The sequence below is a fragment of the Zosterops lateralis genome, assembly GCF_965231275.1.
Source record: "Zosterops lateralis genome assembly, chromosome: 1".
Lineage (NCBI taxonomy): Eukaryota > Metazoa > Chordata > Aves > Passeriformes > Zosteropidae > Zosterops > Zosterops lateralis.
The window spans coordinates 5,226,367-5,242,093 of record NC_139762.1 but is presented as its reverse complement, the minus strand read 5'-3'; the positions used below and the strand labels follow the sequence as shown (position 1 = coordinate 5,242,093).

The following is a 15,727-nucleotide window of genomic DNA, read 5'->3' as shown; positions in this document are numbered from 1 at the left end:
TTGTGAAGTGTCCTCCCAAAATCCCCCTACCTTGAGGCTTTTAGGGCTGTACCAGGAATCTTCTGGGTGCTCCCAGCTCCTGTGCTGCTGCCAGTTTGCCCCATAGGAATCACTGTCTGTGAGTTTGAAAAAGGAACATTCCTTCCTGGGCCCTTTGGAACGTGTCCAGCAGGAGATGAGCCCTCCCCATGCCAAGCTGGTGACTGTGAGGTAGAAGTGCCATGGGGTGAAATCTCTGCTCTTTTTTGCTCCATTTGTTTGACTTTGTTAGTTTTGTTCTAGCATGAGGAGTTTTGCTATATTAAGGCTGTTTTCTTTGGGTGGTGGCAGCAGCCTTGTATTTGTGGACTATAAAACTCTCTGAGAGCAAGGTCTGGGCTCTCAGAGGAGCAGCCCAGTTCCTGGCAGGGAGGGACAAACTGTCCCAAAGGATTTTTCACCACATGTTTTCTAGATCTGTCCCCGTCAGAAAGAGACTTCTCTCTTCTGTTAGTGGAGCTGCTGAGAGGAGAGAGCTTTGAACCTGTCAATAACTCCATCAAGTGTTTGCATCAGGATAACCTAAAAACCCAGAAACATACATAAACAATAACAAACCAATTACTAAAAAACCATTCAAGTAGAGGGAAACTTCATTTTCCCCACACTGGTTTCCTTTCCTTTTCCTCTCCCTGTTTGCCATCATCATCTTTCTACCCTTCAAAGACACCTAATTCAGGAGGAGGGAACAGAGTGGAAGAAATCAGTTCCACTCACTAAAAGCCTCAGGACAATGCAGTTTTCTCTGTCTCTCTGTCTCAAATGCAAAGCTCATAACTTTTTTTTTTTTTTTTCTGCCCTAAGCTCATGCCTTTGCGAGCGTTTGTGGTTACAGTTTCTATTTCTACACTGGCAAGTTCTAACCGACTTAAAAAAAAAAAAACAACACCAAAAAACAACCTTGTGAAAAGAATTATGCCTCCACCAGCATCTAAAAGCTCACTAGAACTAAACTCTGACCTGTGGCATCTGCTTAAGACCCTTTCCTTAATTTGCAGACCACCGAGGATGAATTCAGAGCACAAAAATGTGGCAGCCACAGGAAAAGCAGCCTGTCTGGGAAGCTCCAGCAGCAGCAGCAGGGGCAGGAGGAGGCCGGGCCAGCGGCGGAGACGCCAAATCCGAGCAGGGAGGAGCCAGGAGCAGAGAGAGCGGCGCTTTGGCCGCGCTCCGTGCGCTGGGCAAGGCAGCGGCGTGCGGATGCGGGAGAGATAAATGAGGAGTCATAGCGAGGACGCAATTCCAGCCAAGGGCAAGGAGCAGCCCCTCCGGAGGGAGCTGCCGTCGGGGATCGCTGGATAGAGGAGCAGGGGGAGCCTGGCGGCTCTGGCCGCCGCCCCGCAGCAGCGCGAACCCCTGGGCACAGCTGCTCGCCCGAGCGCTGCTGCTGCTGCTGCTGCTGCTGCCGGCGGCTCCCGCTGCGGCCATGGAACCGAATGGCACATTCCTCGCCTGCAACAGTAAGTCTGGGGAAGTGCTCTTTGTGTTTCAGCTCTCTTATCTTGTCCAAGAGCTTTATTTTTTTTCTCCTCTCTTCTCCTCCCTTCTCCACTTCCCCGTTCTCGCTTTTGGATGTAATGGGGCGTTTCATCGCTGTTACAGAGAGAGATGACGGATTTTTTCTCTGTGATGTGTTGGTAGGAAGGGTGCCTTGGCTGGGGAAGCATCTGCAACTTCAGAAAAGTGGATCCAGATCTCCTCCCCTTTATGGGAAGCTGAGAGCGGGATGGGCGCTCTGCTGAATAAACTCTGCGGGCTCTGGTGGAGACAACAGAGCTGTGGATAAACACCTGGGCTCAGGGGCTGTCCCCAGGACACTGCGAATATTAAGTACAAAATAAGTAATGTTTCTAAAAAAAGAAGTTCTCTCTGCCTTTGCAGCAAGTGAGATTTAGGAAGATTCTATTGGTGCAAAGTCTGTGAGGCTTGTCTGATAGACAGGGCAATGAAATATCCCCCCTTATTCCCTCACCTGACTTTATGTATTGGTTTGTTACCACTTCATTGTATTTTACTGACTCTGAGGAGCAGAAACAACTCAGAGCTGTGACAGCTATAGGTTGAAATAGAATATTTCCATCCCCAAGAAATAGGAAAAGCCTCCAGTACTTCTTCTATTTCTTAAAATAGGTGCTTCCTTACTATAGATAAACAATAAACAAAAATAAACTGATAGAGCAATAAGTGATTACCCATGAACATAACCATTTTAGTGTCACCAGCATGTAACACTATGTGAAAAGACTCCCCCAGGCTGATGAAATCTTCACTCTGATTTTCCCAGATGGTAGAAATCCGACAGGAGGGTGAACCAGAGGTTAATGTTATACTTTTTGTAGGTATCTCATTCATTATACAGCCACTGGGGAAAGAAGGCTAAGAAACACATCTGGAACTGTTAAAACATTTCCCATTTTGGCCTGTGGGTTATTTTTCAGTGAATATTATTTAGTCCTCTGGGTTTAGGAACCAGAAGAATTCAGTGGCTGGTAATCTATTTTTTTTATCTGAAGCAAAAAAATATACAAATGTTGAATGAGCCAAGAATTTCAAAAAGTATTTACTGACATTCCTTGACACATAACACACACAGACACAAATGCCAAAGTCACTCCAAATGCCAGACTACTTAGACAAGAGGAGTTGCTCACATGTGGACTTCTTAACAGGATCAGACTTGAGCTATGTGGTTTGTCAGAAATTTCTGATACTCTGAGTTGTTGTTATGCTTTGTCCCTGGCTCTATGTTGAAACTTAGGTTCTTTCAGTTTTTTCAGTTTTGGTGGGGTTTCTTCCCCCAAAATAGAGACAACAACAGCTGTATTTACCATGTCAGAGTTAATGTGGGCTATTAATACTCTTTCTCTTGCCTTGTGAAGTTGGTTTGTTTCTGAACTGGGAGCCCTTGTCCTCATAGATTGTAGAATAGCTAATTTGTATGATGCCTTATTCTTATACACTGACTTTTCACCCAAGACACTGTGCACATTGTGAGGGGAATGCCCTCTGCCACAGTCCAGGGGGAGAATCAGCTTGTAAAATCCTACAAGACAGGCCTTTTCCTTGTTTCCTCTGCCAGCGAGTCCTCAGGATTAACATCTATATTGAAATTTCCAAATGAATCATCTCCACCTGCCCTTGGGAGCTGGGAGCACTGAGGAGGCTCCTTCTGGACTTCAAGTTCCATGGGTGGAGGTAATGCAGCTTGGGATCAGCTGGGATCTGCTCTCTGGAGCAGCTGGTGATTTTGATCTCCTTTCCCAGCAACAAAATGTTCCCAGCACACACCTTTGATGCAGGTTGTGCTTGATGCACTACGTGGGAGTTTTGTGTGCCATAGTTCCCCATAGTCCAGGGGAATTTAGGATACTGACACATCCCATTACATTAAACAGTCAACACATCCCTCTTGCACACAGGACAAGTAAAATCCACTTTGGGTCATTTTTATTTTGACACAAAAGCTGCTAAATTTTCCACCTAAGCAATGTCTTTTAGTAAAATTAAAGCCCACAGTTGGTTCTGAGATCGTTGCGAGTGTGTAAAGCCACATCAGGGCCAAAACTAAGGGCTAGAGGATGCTTTAGGAAAAATAGATTTTAATGAGGAAATGAGAAAGAAAGAAGAGGGAAATGCAGTCACTTGGAAAAGTGCTGCAGGTAGCAGAGATGAAAAGATTCAGCCAACTACGGAGAAAAGCAGGAGGCAGAGGTGTGTGAGGAAGAGATGGTTTGTGTAGGAATGGAAACTCAGCTGCCTGGATAAGCAGTGCTGGGAGCCAAAGGTGTCAATGATTTGGGAGCAAAGTAGAGTTTCCTGTATAGGGACATCAATTAAAAAAGGTATTTTGGAAAGAAAGCTGCAGATAAACACTTGGTGATTTGATCACACAGGGTAGGGATTCAGCTGGGTCAGCACTGGTGTCTCTAAGAAATTTTAGGCTTATGGGATCTAGACAGGAGGGTTGTATCCTGTCTTCTCCGGGCCCCTTGTTGGCACTGTAGATAATTAAATACTGTAGACTGACCCCCAGCCATGGGTCTCTGAGGTCCCTCCTGTGGGTGGAGGGTCTCAGTCCTCACTCAGCCACCAGACCAGAAGGCTGCCGACCTTGGTCAGATCAAGGTGTTTCTTTTTCTCTTTCTTTCTTTTATGTTTCTTTTTTTTTTTTTTTTTCCTTTATGCAGGCAGAAAAGATTTTGACACAGTTTCTTCTAAACTGAAATACTTCCACACTTTAAGTGATCCAGCCTAAACACTGTGTGTGGGGAAATTCTCACACCTCAGGCTTCCTCTCACATGGTACCTTTTAAAGCCCTGTATTGAGGTACCACACAACAAGTCTCAATGGCTGCTTTTGGCTAGAGTTACAGAAATTCCAGATAAATCCCTTATGGGAAATTAAAAAAAAAAAATCCCCTAGATTTGCATAATTCAGTTGTGCAATTTAATTATTGCACAAATTTTGCCCTGCTACAGAATGTTGAGAATGACCTGCCTTTTGTCTATGAAAGAAATTTCAGCTCCCGAAGAAAATGTTGAGAAAAGCTGTTAACCAGCCTTTAAAAAATGAGGCTGGGACCCACCTACAACTGACTTTGGGTTTATGAAGAGAACATCATCATCAGCATGTTCCCAGAAATATGACTTGGGAGTTGGGCAACTGAGCTGCCCAAGTGCCCCTCGCTGCTGATCCTGGTCCAATCCATCAAGTTGATATCCTTCTTTTCAATTACATTCTTTCCACACCAGCTACTGAAAAAAGCTGTAATTTATGGGAAGCCAGTATTTTTTTTACACTCTCTTTGCAGCCAAATCTCTGTGTGCACTGAGATGAAGGGACCAGTGGAAACAGCAAACCAAACCTTCAGCCTGGTTTTGGGTTCCCAAGCACGATGAACTTTAGCTGGGTGTTTTGTTTTACCTGCATTTCATCAAGTAGCCTTTGCTGGGTCACAGCCTGTTCCCTGCACTAATCCAAGCTCCCTGTGAGGGACCTGGACTGGCAGGAAGATGTATGAAGGTTTTCACTAATAAAGGTCATGATTTGTCTGTCTGTGAAATGTCTGAGCGGGCGGCCAGGGCTCTGCACTGTTTAATTGCCAGCACATTCCCCAGCCTGGTGTCAACCCACAGCAAGCTGGCAGATGGCATGGTCTGGGTGATGGCATGGTCTGCAGCCCTTCCCAGTGGGCACTCTGGATATAACCAGCCTGTTCTGGGGAAGGATGGGCTCCGTGGACTTGTCAGAGCTGGAGGAGGGACATTTCTCCTCCCAGAGACCATTCAGACAAGGTGAGGCAGCCAAAGGAGATGGAGAGAAAGTGGGGCTGAGAAATGCTGGGCAGGGTGACAGTGCTGATCCCATCACACAGCTTCTGGCCAGTGTGCAGGCAGAGGGAGGCTTTAGGCAGTGACTGGAGGACAACACAACACGAGATTTGGGAGCACTCCTCCTGTATGAATTTTTAAGGTTTAATGTATATGGTTTCTGCCCCAGCTCAGCAGGACCTCTCAAGCACTCTGGAAAGGGAGTGGGGAAGAAAAGCCAATGTAAGGAAGAGGAGGAGGAGGTTTGGTGGTGGAGAGGCCCGTTCTCAGTGTGACCACAAGGTGGAACTTGGTACATACCACATGCTCTGAAGAGGCACCCACTGGGAACAAGCAGCAGCATCCTTGGCCAGGGATGCACCTCTGCATCTGGACTCAGCACCCACTCCCTGATCTCCACTTCCCCACAGGGAGCAAGAAGGAAAGTGCTGGTGTAGAGGATCCACAGGCATTTTTTGCTGGAAGGGAGAAGCTGTGCCAACAGCAAGGCCTGGTCCTCAGAGGATGGGAGGTGCTACTGGGGAGAATAAGCTGAGAGCAGTGAGTGGTGTCCTGGAGGCAGCAGAGAAGGAGGAAAGAGGGTTTCTTCAGGTGGAATATGGCAGGGCATGGATGAAGTGAGGAAGAACAGACACCAGAGGGAAGGAGAGGGCAGGTGGGACCCTGCAGATGTGGAAGACACCTTTCTGTCACATTCTTTAGTAAGAAGAATGGCATAATGTAAAATAGACCTGTTTTTTTTCTTCTTGGTAACAGGTACAGAGCAAGGCACAACCTTTGGCCTCTTTAGGGGGAAAATCTCCCCTGAACATGACATTTATTATTTGATATGTAGTTCCCATAGGCATTACTGGTTCTAATTTTCATCATGTGCATGATGTGATGGGGAAGTGGTGAGGTCATCACCAGCAGAGGTATTTTAATTCTGCTCCTAAATTATCACAAGTCTGGGCAAATAAGCAGCTGAGTTTTGTCATGTCATTTTTGTCAGTGTGCTCTAAAGAGACTGATCAGAATTAGGGCTGCACCACTTTTGGTGTTGCCTAAATATGATGGTGGTGGGAGAACAGTACAGCCCTAAGTGAGAGCTCAAAAGCCAACCTCCTTCTCCCAGTGTGAAGTGGTAACAGTGCTTCCTTAGCTCCTTTGTGAAAGGATGTGATGGAGATTAATTAATTTTGGAAAATCATCTCAAGAGCAGCCTGTGGATTGTAGTGTTCTCACACAGCCCATTTCCTACCAGACACTGCAGCCACTCCATCTGCAAGTGCCTGTTTCCTGGATATTCAAACACTTTGCTGACTTTGGGACCATGTTCTGACACCCTCATTCCCATTGATTTCCATTTGCTCTGTGAGTAATCCAGCTGGAATCAATAGGGTGATGAGCACAGCCCCAATCCTGGGCACGGGGACATGGGTAACTTCCCCCATGTGACCAGGGCCATTTATTTAATTGGGATTGGTCATATGGGTAAAATTGCACGACCCACTGAGGTGCAGTTACCTGCAGTGAATAAGGCTTGAAGAATTTTTGCATGAGCCATTTGCAGGAATCACTTCCTCCCGTGCTGGAGTGTGATGGCAGCATCGTGTAACATCAATACCCCTGTCACAGTTACCCATCAGGCTTCTTCTGTGAATTGTGACATTGTCTTTAAACGACCTCAAGACCACAATAAATCCAGCTCAGTTATTTCCCAAAGCAGGGAATTTCTGTCCTGATTATCTCATCTTCATTTTAAAAACAAACTGATTTGAACGGCTTTACATCTCTGAAACCCTCAAACAGCAAAACTTTCACATTGCTGTTCTGGAGATGTATGTAAACTCATTGAATGCTGACCCTGTGCTTTGTGTGTGAGCAAACTTCAGGGCTAAGTACAGTAAAATTTCCAAGGGCATGGAAAGCTTTGAGCAGAGCTGTCACTGGCACTGCTATTAGGAATTAATGAGAAAGTGAAGCACAGGGGCTTTGTGTGTTCCCAGATCAATCCCTATGGGATGCTGGTTGCTGCTGAAGAGGAGAGCTGGTGTGTAGAAGCAAATTGTTTTGCTAAGGCAATTACGGGAGACTTCCCCACTCCTTTAATTAGATCAGTCCTCTCTAGCATAATGTGAAATATGGGAAGTGCTCAGAGACTGATAGCTAATAAATATCATCCAGCCATTACATCATGGTGCTTTACCTCCTTGCCAGGGCAAAAACAAAGCTCCCAGCTCCCAGGGGAGTGCTATGGAGATTACAGCTCTGACCTCCAGCCCCTGTCTGTGCAGGGAGGCCAGAAAGGCTGGAGGTGTTTCCCAAACACCCACTGACAACCTGGCTAACATACTCAACAATGTCCCATCCAGAAATTGCCTTTATTCTCCTTTGTTGTCTGTGATCTGCAGTGGCTGTGTGTAAATAAAGAGTTATTAGCTGTACTGCTGTTCAAGGCCATGCAATGGCTCTGCCTTGTCCCCCACAGACTTTCTCACCTGTGGTGTATGGCAGTGATTGATGACTCTGACCCTGTCCTTGTGTTGGTCAGACAGCCCAGTCCTCTGTGCTTCCCTGTGAGGGCTGGTGGGGCTTCCTTGAAACTACGGAGAAAGAAGGGGAAGATGTCTGGATTGACAGACACCAGAAACAGAGAGAATGTTTATAAAACCTGTATTGAAAATGATGGGGCTGGTGATGATGAGCCTTCATTTAGGTCTAAAACAGTGACGTGTGGTTTGATGTCAAGTTTCTTGGGTATATGCTGATTCTGCACTGAGGGACATTCACTCCAGTTTGACCCATGTCCCTGCAGTACCTTCTCCCTTACAGCAGCAGCTTAAAAAGGCAATTAAAAAAAAAAAAAAAAAAAAAAAAAAGGAAAAGTCTGTTACGAGGTGTGTGTATAGCTGCTGTTTTTCCCTTCAGAAAAAGTCATGGCTAGGGAAGAGATGGATTTTAGTGCCAGATTTTAGTCCCAGCCATTGCCAGGACAATGGGGAATGGCTGTGAGCTCCAGCAAAGGAAATTTATACTGGTCATAACAAACAAATTCTTCTGAGAACACCTGAGCTCTTGTACAGGCATCTAAATTGGCTTTGGAGTCTCTGTCCCTAGAGATATCCAAACTCACCCGGACAAGGCTGCAAACAACCAGATCGACCTTTGAAGGTGACTTTACTTTGAATGGGTGCTTGAACGAGAGAGCCCCAGAGGTTCATTCCAGCCTGAATTATTCCGTGATTCTGTGTAATCAGTGACTTGTTAAATCCCTGAGGGGGCTTATTCCTGTACCAGAGTGCAGGGTAAATCTGAATTACAAGAATAAATCCAAAGCTATGCAGAAATGTGGGGTCAGTGACTCACCCGAGTCGCACAGGAAATCGGTGGCAGAGAAGACACTCTCCGCACTCTTAGGAAAATACTCTTCCGTTGGTGGAAAAGGAAGAGCATTAAAACTCAGTTTCCGAATACCTTTTGGGCCACATCTGCCCTGGCTGAGAGGTGTTTTAGGCACCGTGCTCGGCGCCCGTCAGTGCGAACAGAAGAGAAAGGGTGGAGCCAGCCAGGCTCGCTGGGATCCAGGCGTTCGTGGGCAGGACAAGCCGACAAGCCCAAGGCACTGATTAGGAGCCACAAACAGTATCTGCGACTTCTCCAGCCTCTGGAAATGATGCGTAAAATCCCACTGGCGTACGAGCGGTGGAAAACTTGTTTCCTTCTACCTGGGCAGCTGCCGGCAGGCTCCCCGGCTTAATTCTGCATCCAGCGTGCGAAGCGGGGGGAGAGACTTCCCAGAGTCCCACCCCCGGCTGGACTCTGCCCTCCCCCGCCTTGCTGTGCTGCCGCTGTCCCGCTGCCTGCGCTCGCTCCTTGGAGCCCCGTGTGACAGCGAGCCCCCGGAGCTGCTGGATGAGCAGGGATCCCTGCAGGGGTGGCACGGCCCCCCAGCCCTCCCGACGGCCGCCGCCTGTCCCCGAGCCCCGCACTGGATCATGCAGTGCATCCGCAGGCAGCCCAAGCGCACCGTGTCCCAGGAGAACATGCTACTGGAGCAGAGCCGTAGAGTGGCCGCGCTGAATGGCATCAGGCTGGGTAAGGGACGGCTTGGGCAGAGCCTGGGCACCGGCAGCCGCTTCCTTTTTCTTTTCCTTGAGCAGAGGCAGTGCTCCACCCTAAACTCCAGGGTTAAATCCCCAAGGTTTCCTTTCCTTTCGTCTGCCTGTAACCACACGCCAGATGTGTGAATCGCTTCGTTGGAGGCATCAGAGAGCGTGGGCAAAGGCTCGGTTCCCAAATCTCTTGTTGGGCTTTCTGAACTGCCTCTGATTGAGGGTGTTGAGGGAGGGCAGTGCCCTTCTCCTGCCCAGTTTTAGCCCTGCTCGGTGGCGTGTTGCTTTTTACTAGAGCCCAGGGAACCACGCAGGGGCTGCTGATGAAAGAGGAAACCCGGGGAGTTTCATAACTTTTGTGCCTGGCTATGAACTCATTGCTGGTTCCTGCTCTTTGTAGGCACAGCCCAAGTGGATGTGTGTTCCTTGGTTCCTGTGGACACAGAGGGTGGATGGAAGTGGGAAATTAGCCATTTACCCACCCGAGTTCCTTAGGTTTTACCAGAAAGGCTTTCTGCCCTTGTAAACCAGCAAACCTGAGTTAAGCCTGGTGTGTAAGCAGGTGGGAGGGGGAGAGCAGGCAGGAGGAGACTTGTTTTATAGCCACTGTAATTAAGTTCTATCAGATCAGCGGATTTGTGAGACCAGTGCAGCAATACGGATTATCACTCCCATCCTAATTGTCTCCTCAAAGCCTGGTTCCTACCGTGACAGTTTCTGTTTTATTGGGCTTCCTGCTTGCTGTAAACCTGAGCTAGATAAAGCAAAGGTTGACATTTCTGATGTCTCAGTGTCTGAAGCTTCCTAGTGCAGTGTATTAACATGGTGGTTATTGTGATGCTGTGTGTGCTCAAGGTGCTCCTACCTTGGCCAAACATGATTTTTCACTTTGAACATCACTGTGTGCTGAATATATTCTGTTCAGGAAGTGTGTGATTGATGTTTTCCAAGTAGGGAGGTCCTGACCCTTGAAAGGCACTCTGGAATTTTGCATGCTAAGTGTGTATTTGGTGTTTTACAGAGGATGCTAAGCAAGACACAGTCTTGGCCCATGCTTCAGGCAGGATTTGCACATCTATTTCAGTGCAGTGGTTGTGCTTCTCATGCTAAATGTTGTTGTATAGTTGGGAGTCAATATCCTTGTCCTGCTGCACAGTATTTTTTAACTTTTAAATGATGCATGTGTACAATGATTCTGGTTTCTTAGATATGAGTTTTCATTGCTGTGAGATGGAGCTCTGGACCACAAACCTCCTCAGCTTCAGGCTTTGAGCAATCTGGTCTAGTGGGAGTGTCCCTGCCCATGGCAGGGAGGTGGAATGGGAGGACCTGTAAGGTTCCTTCCAACCCAAACCATTCCATGATTCTCCATGGGGTTGTTAGGAAGAAATCTTCAGGTTTCTGCTGGGAAAAGGTGGGGTTTATTTCTGGAAAGCAGTTCAAATAACCAGCTGAGAGTAATGTCCCACTGACACATCAGGGGTGTGTTTGTGGTTTGTGTATCAGCAGAGTGTCTTATGCTGCATCTCTGGCCTAACAAAATGCAGGTAGAAACAGAGAAGTTAAGCGACTCACCCAAGAAAAGAGTCTGTGCCAGTGCTTGGTTGGGCATAGGAGGCAGAGCTTGAAGCACTGGGGATGAAGAAGGGGAATTTTGACCATGCTGTTACACTGACTGGGCTGTGCTGGTGAACAGGGTGAAGGGCTCTGAGCTCCAGCTTGTGTCTGAACTGTGTGGTTCAAGCCTGGAGGAGAGGAATCTGCCCTTGGCCACCACCTTTGCCCACCCACATTTGTCTCTATTGCATTAATGCAGCTTTTTGGGGATGTCCAGGTAGCAGGACAAGCTACAATACTGTACGCAGGGTCTGTGGAACAGAACATGCTCTGGTTAAATGGATTTCTCATTCCACACTTATGGACATAGGCATCCAAAGGATTTGGTGGGTTTCCTGCTTTCCTCATCATGTCACCCTAGGGTGACACGTCCTCCTCCTAGTCCTGTAATGATTCCTCGAGCGGTTGGGATCTGAAGAAAAATGAGGAATCCAGCTGGGAACCAGAATAGAAATGTGGGTGAACAGGGAGAAGGGAGAATTTTGTTTCCTCTCCAGGAACCTTAAGGGGAGGGATGTTAGTGAGGCTGCAGTCTGTGCACCTGGAGGACCTTTGCCTTAGAGCAGATGCCAGCTCAGGAGAGCAAGAACCTGTGAAGGTATTGTGGTGTGTGTCCTCCCTCTGGATGATCCGGCCTCTCATCAGCCCCTGGGAATGCTGTCCCAGGTCCCACAGCTGCTTCAACTGGCCACCCTTCTGTGCTTTGCAGGAGACAGCTTTTTTTTCTACTCTCCATGATTATTTTTTTCTGAGGTTTTCTGTGGGGGAAGCGTTCAAATTCCCATCTTAGGAACCTCCAGACCACTCATGAGATGAGAAGCCAAGCAGTGCTGTAGTGGGGAAGACAATTAATGAGATACCTGATTTAACTTTGAGGAAAGAGAGAGGCCAAAGCCACCTTTCTGGGATCTCCAGCTTCTACTCTGATGCTTTCAACTCTGGATTTTTCAGCCTGGTTCAGCTCTGGGCATGTTCCTTGAGCTCTGCAAAACCAATAAATGGTGTGAGCTGCTCACAAAGTGGACACTGGACACCCCCAGTATTTATCTCTGATGTAAATCTCTAAAATGCTCTCTTTAGGCCACTGTATCCCAGTTACAAACTCACAATGTTGGTTTTTGCTGTTGCTACCATGACCCACATTGGTGCCTTGCAGCACCTGGCACTTCATTTTCCTGTATGGAATGTCAGGAGTCTGGGAATTTGGCCACTGGGATCTCAGAGTTTTGTTTTTCGAGCAGGCTTGAAGTGATGCCTGGTAGTTTATTGACTTGCCTTGTTTAAAACCAGTGATTTGAAGCAGCTGTTCCCCCCAGAGAAGAACCAACCCAATGTCACAGGGGACGCTGCAATGAAAAAATGTTATTTGTGAGACTCCACACTATGTATAGTACTGAGGAATTTCCCTGGAGGTGAGTGTCAGGTGGCTGCAGGTGCCCAAGTGGCTGCCTGCATTGTCAAGGTAAGGTTGGAAAAGTTTCCTCTGAGCTGGGATGTGCATGGTCAGCACTGCAGAGTTAAATGCTGCTTCACCAGCTCTGAACCAGCCTTTCATGCAGTGTCACAGAACTGCAAGGTGCCCATTACAGAAAGCCCAGGATGTGTTTCTTGTGTTTTATGCTCTCACCCTCCTCAGTCTACGTGCTTCAGATCTGTAATTAATGGTTGGTTTGAGGAACAGATTCTCCAAGGTATTTAGGTATGTGGAAGTCATGCACTGCTGAGACACTCCAAACCATGTAGAATGCCAAGTCTGTGTTTTCAGAGTCTCAGTAGGTGCCTGTTTCCTCTCTAGATGTCTTAAGTGCTTTCCTGAATCTAGGTTAAGTTGTGAAATCCGAAGTTCCCACAACCAGAAGGTTTGGTTGTTATTATTTGACATTTCATCGGCCTTGCAGTGTAGGAAAGACAAAGACCCTTTGGATGGTTGGGCAATGAGGAGATTGTGGCTGCTCCTTACTGCTGCCTTAGTGATCTGTAGCTGCCTGGCACCAAACTTCTCTCTCCTGAGCTTCATCTGATCTGCAAAATTCCCACGTGGATAGGAAGGCACTGCTTGCCAGAGGAGGATGAGAGATATCTTTGTGTACTCCTGTTTCCGCAAAGGAAATTTTGTTGCAGAATAGATTTGAAATCACTTGAAAGTTCCTGACAGCATTCCAGTTACAAGTTGTACAATTTTCCTTTCTCTGCTTTTACTGTTCTGTTGTTGGTTTTGTTGCAGTTTTTGCATCCCAACAGTATTTGCTGGGAAGGAGATACTTTATCTTTATGAAACACCTGAGAATTATAATACAAAGTCTTCAGACTCAATCTGAGAAGCAGACAAGGCTTCAGCCTCTTTTGTGATCTTAAGTGGTATGGAGGATTTCTGGGTCTCTGCTCTGCTCTCTTCCCCAGACCTGGCTGACCCTGTGGAAGGGAAAACTCTTTGAGCATCACTTCTTGAGCTGTCTCTTAAAACTTTACCACTTCTGTTTTTCCACAGGCCTCAAAGATGACAAGGACCTGAAGTTCCTCCTGAAAGGCAGCCAGCTGCTAAAAGTGAAGTCAAGCTCCTGGAGAAAGGAGAGGTTCTATAAGCTCCAGGAGGACTGCAAAACCATCTGGCAGGAGTCAAAGAAGATGCTGAGATCCCCAGAGTCACAGATCTGTGAGTAAAGTTTGCTTCATCAGAGGTGCCTGGGGTGAACCAGGACCATTATGTGATGTGGAGGGAGGGTTTGGAGCAACCAGAGCAGGTTTTTCATTCCTCCTGTGACTCCACCACAAACTGAGTGATGCTGTCAGCTCTGGGACAGCCACGAGGAATCTGCCGTGTCAGGAATGGTGACATTGCCCAAACTCATGAGCTGCTGCCTCAGATGTGGGGTGGGCTGTGCTGGTCTCAGCAGCCCTGCCTGCCTCTGTTTCCTCCCCAAATTGTTCAGGTCACTCAGGTGCCTGAGCTCTAATGCTCAGTGTGAGACATGGGATGAGCATTTGTGGTGTGGTGTGTGGCTGTGGCTCCTTTCCTGCCTGCAGCCCCAGGGAAAACTGGCTTTTAAGGCTCACAAGGGAACTGCAGAGATGTGGAAATCCAAGGGCTGACAGGAGATGTCTCTGGGGGGAAAGAAACCCTATTCTCATCCTTGTCTTGGAAACCCAGGATCTGCCCTGTTGTAAAAAGTCTAGACACTACAATCACCATTATATGGCACAGGAAAAACCATTCTGTTCCAGCAGCACCCAGCTTGGCACTGTAACTGGGACCCCAATTGTGCAGTCAAAATGGAATCAGGCAGGGTGTGTAGCTGTTTATATCTTTTTTTCCTTCTCATTCCATATTTTTCTGACACATTTCTCTGTATTTTCTGACATTTTTTCTTCCTTATTTCACTAATCATTGTGGTCTTGTAAATCTAGGAGGTAAATTAGTAACATGGAATATCTTTTATGGCACGTTGAATGTGTTAATTACACAATTCTTTTTGGTAATGATCACAATTAACAAAATGAAGGGTGGGTCTTTCAAATTACTTCCCTTCCTCCCACAAGCAGTGATAAGATTTCCAGTAGGAGGAGTAAAGTAGCAGGGTAAAATATGTTAGATTTGTAACCCTGATGACCAGAATCTTCTCACAAGACCTTGGGCACCTCATTTAATCTCTTTGTGCATCCTTCTCCACACATTTTCTTTCTCTTCCCTCTAACTAACTATAAAAGGCTTTGAATAATAGAATCACAAAGGTTTGGGCTGAAAGGGACATTAAAGATCATCCAGTTCCAACTCTCTGCCATGGGCAAGGTTGCTCCAAGCCCTATCTAGCCTGGCCTTGGACACTTCCAGGAATGGGGCATCCACAGCTTCCTTGAGCAACATGTGCCAGTGTCTTGTCACACTCTGAGTAAAGAATTTCATTCTAACATCTAATCTAAGTGTCTCCTTTTTTAGTTTAAAACTGTTCCCCCTTGTCCATCACTATCTGCCCTTGTAAAAAAAGTCCCTCTCCCCCCTTTTTTATAAAAGGGGAAGGCTGCAGTGAGACCTCCCCTGAAGCTTTGGGTTGGAGGCTGTGCCCTCCTGGGTGTTTGGATGCCCAGCCTGGCAGGGTCCTGAGCTCAGCTGGGCTCTTCAGATCTCCCAGTTCAATAACTCATCATAAGAACAACAAATAGAAAGTCCTCAGCGAATGTTTGTTCCCTGGGAATGCCTGCTCTGCTGAGCTGTCCCATATAAAACCAAAGTCCTTTCCCAGATAATATATATCTTTCTTTATATAATATATTTTGCTTATATATCTCAGTCTAAATCAAATAAGGGTGTGAATTGAGAAGAATGACTTTCAGAGCTCCCTGCTCTGAGCCAGCAGTTTCCAAATTATGGGGTCTGAGAGCACCTACAGCAACAGTTCTGACCCCGCCTAGTCCTTGGAATTAAATGGGAAAGGATCCTTGTGCTGTGGCTCCAGGTACCCTGTTGTTTGCCTGGAGAAGCTCTGGTGGATCCATGGCTGTGGCAGTGGCATGGAGAAGGGTGAAACTGTGACTATTTTCTAAAGAAGGATTTATTACAAATCCTTTGAGCTCTGAGCACAGGCTGGGGGTGTGTCTGTGTGGGTGTGGATTTACAGCACTCCAGATACACGTTGGTAACTGGGCACAGC

At 47.0% G+C, this 15,727-nt stretch overlaps 1 protein-coding gene across 2 annotated transcripts in view; it reads left to right on the top strand.

The window, feature by feature from the left end:
- The first annotated feature begins 1,153 nt into the window (after positions 1–1,153).
- Positions 1,154–15,727, top strand: part of PLCD1 (phospholipase C delta 1) — a 50,741-nt gene continuing 36,167 nt past the window's right edge. Inside the window, exons 1-2 of one of the 2 annotated variants that reach the window (XM_083880395.1) lie at positions 1,154–1,499; positions 13,570–13,734. In XM_083880395.1, coding sequence (XP_083736521.1) covers positions 1,466–1,499; positions 13,570–13,734 — 199 coding nt within the window. In that variant the 5' untranslated portion in view covers positions 1,154–1,465. Of the gene's footprint in view, positions 1,500–9,194; positions 9,448–13,569; positions 13,735–15,727 lie in introns of those variants that run through there. The other variant, XM_083880394.1, reaches the window with a different exon arrangement.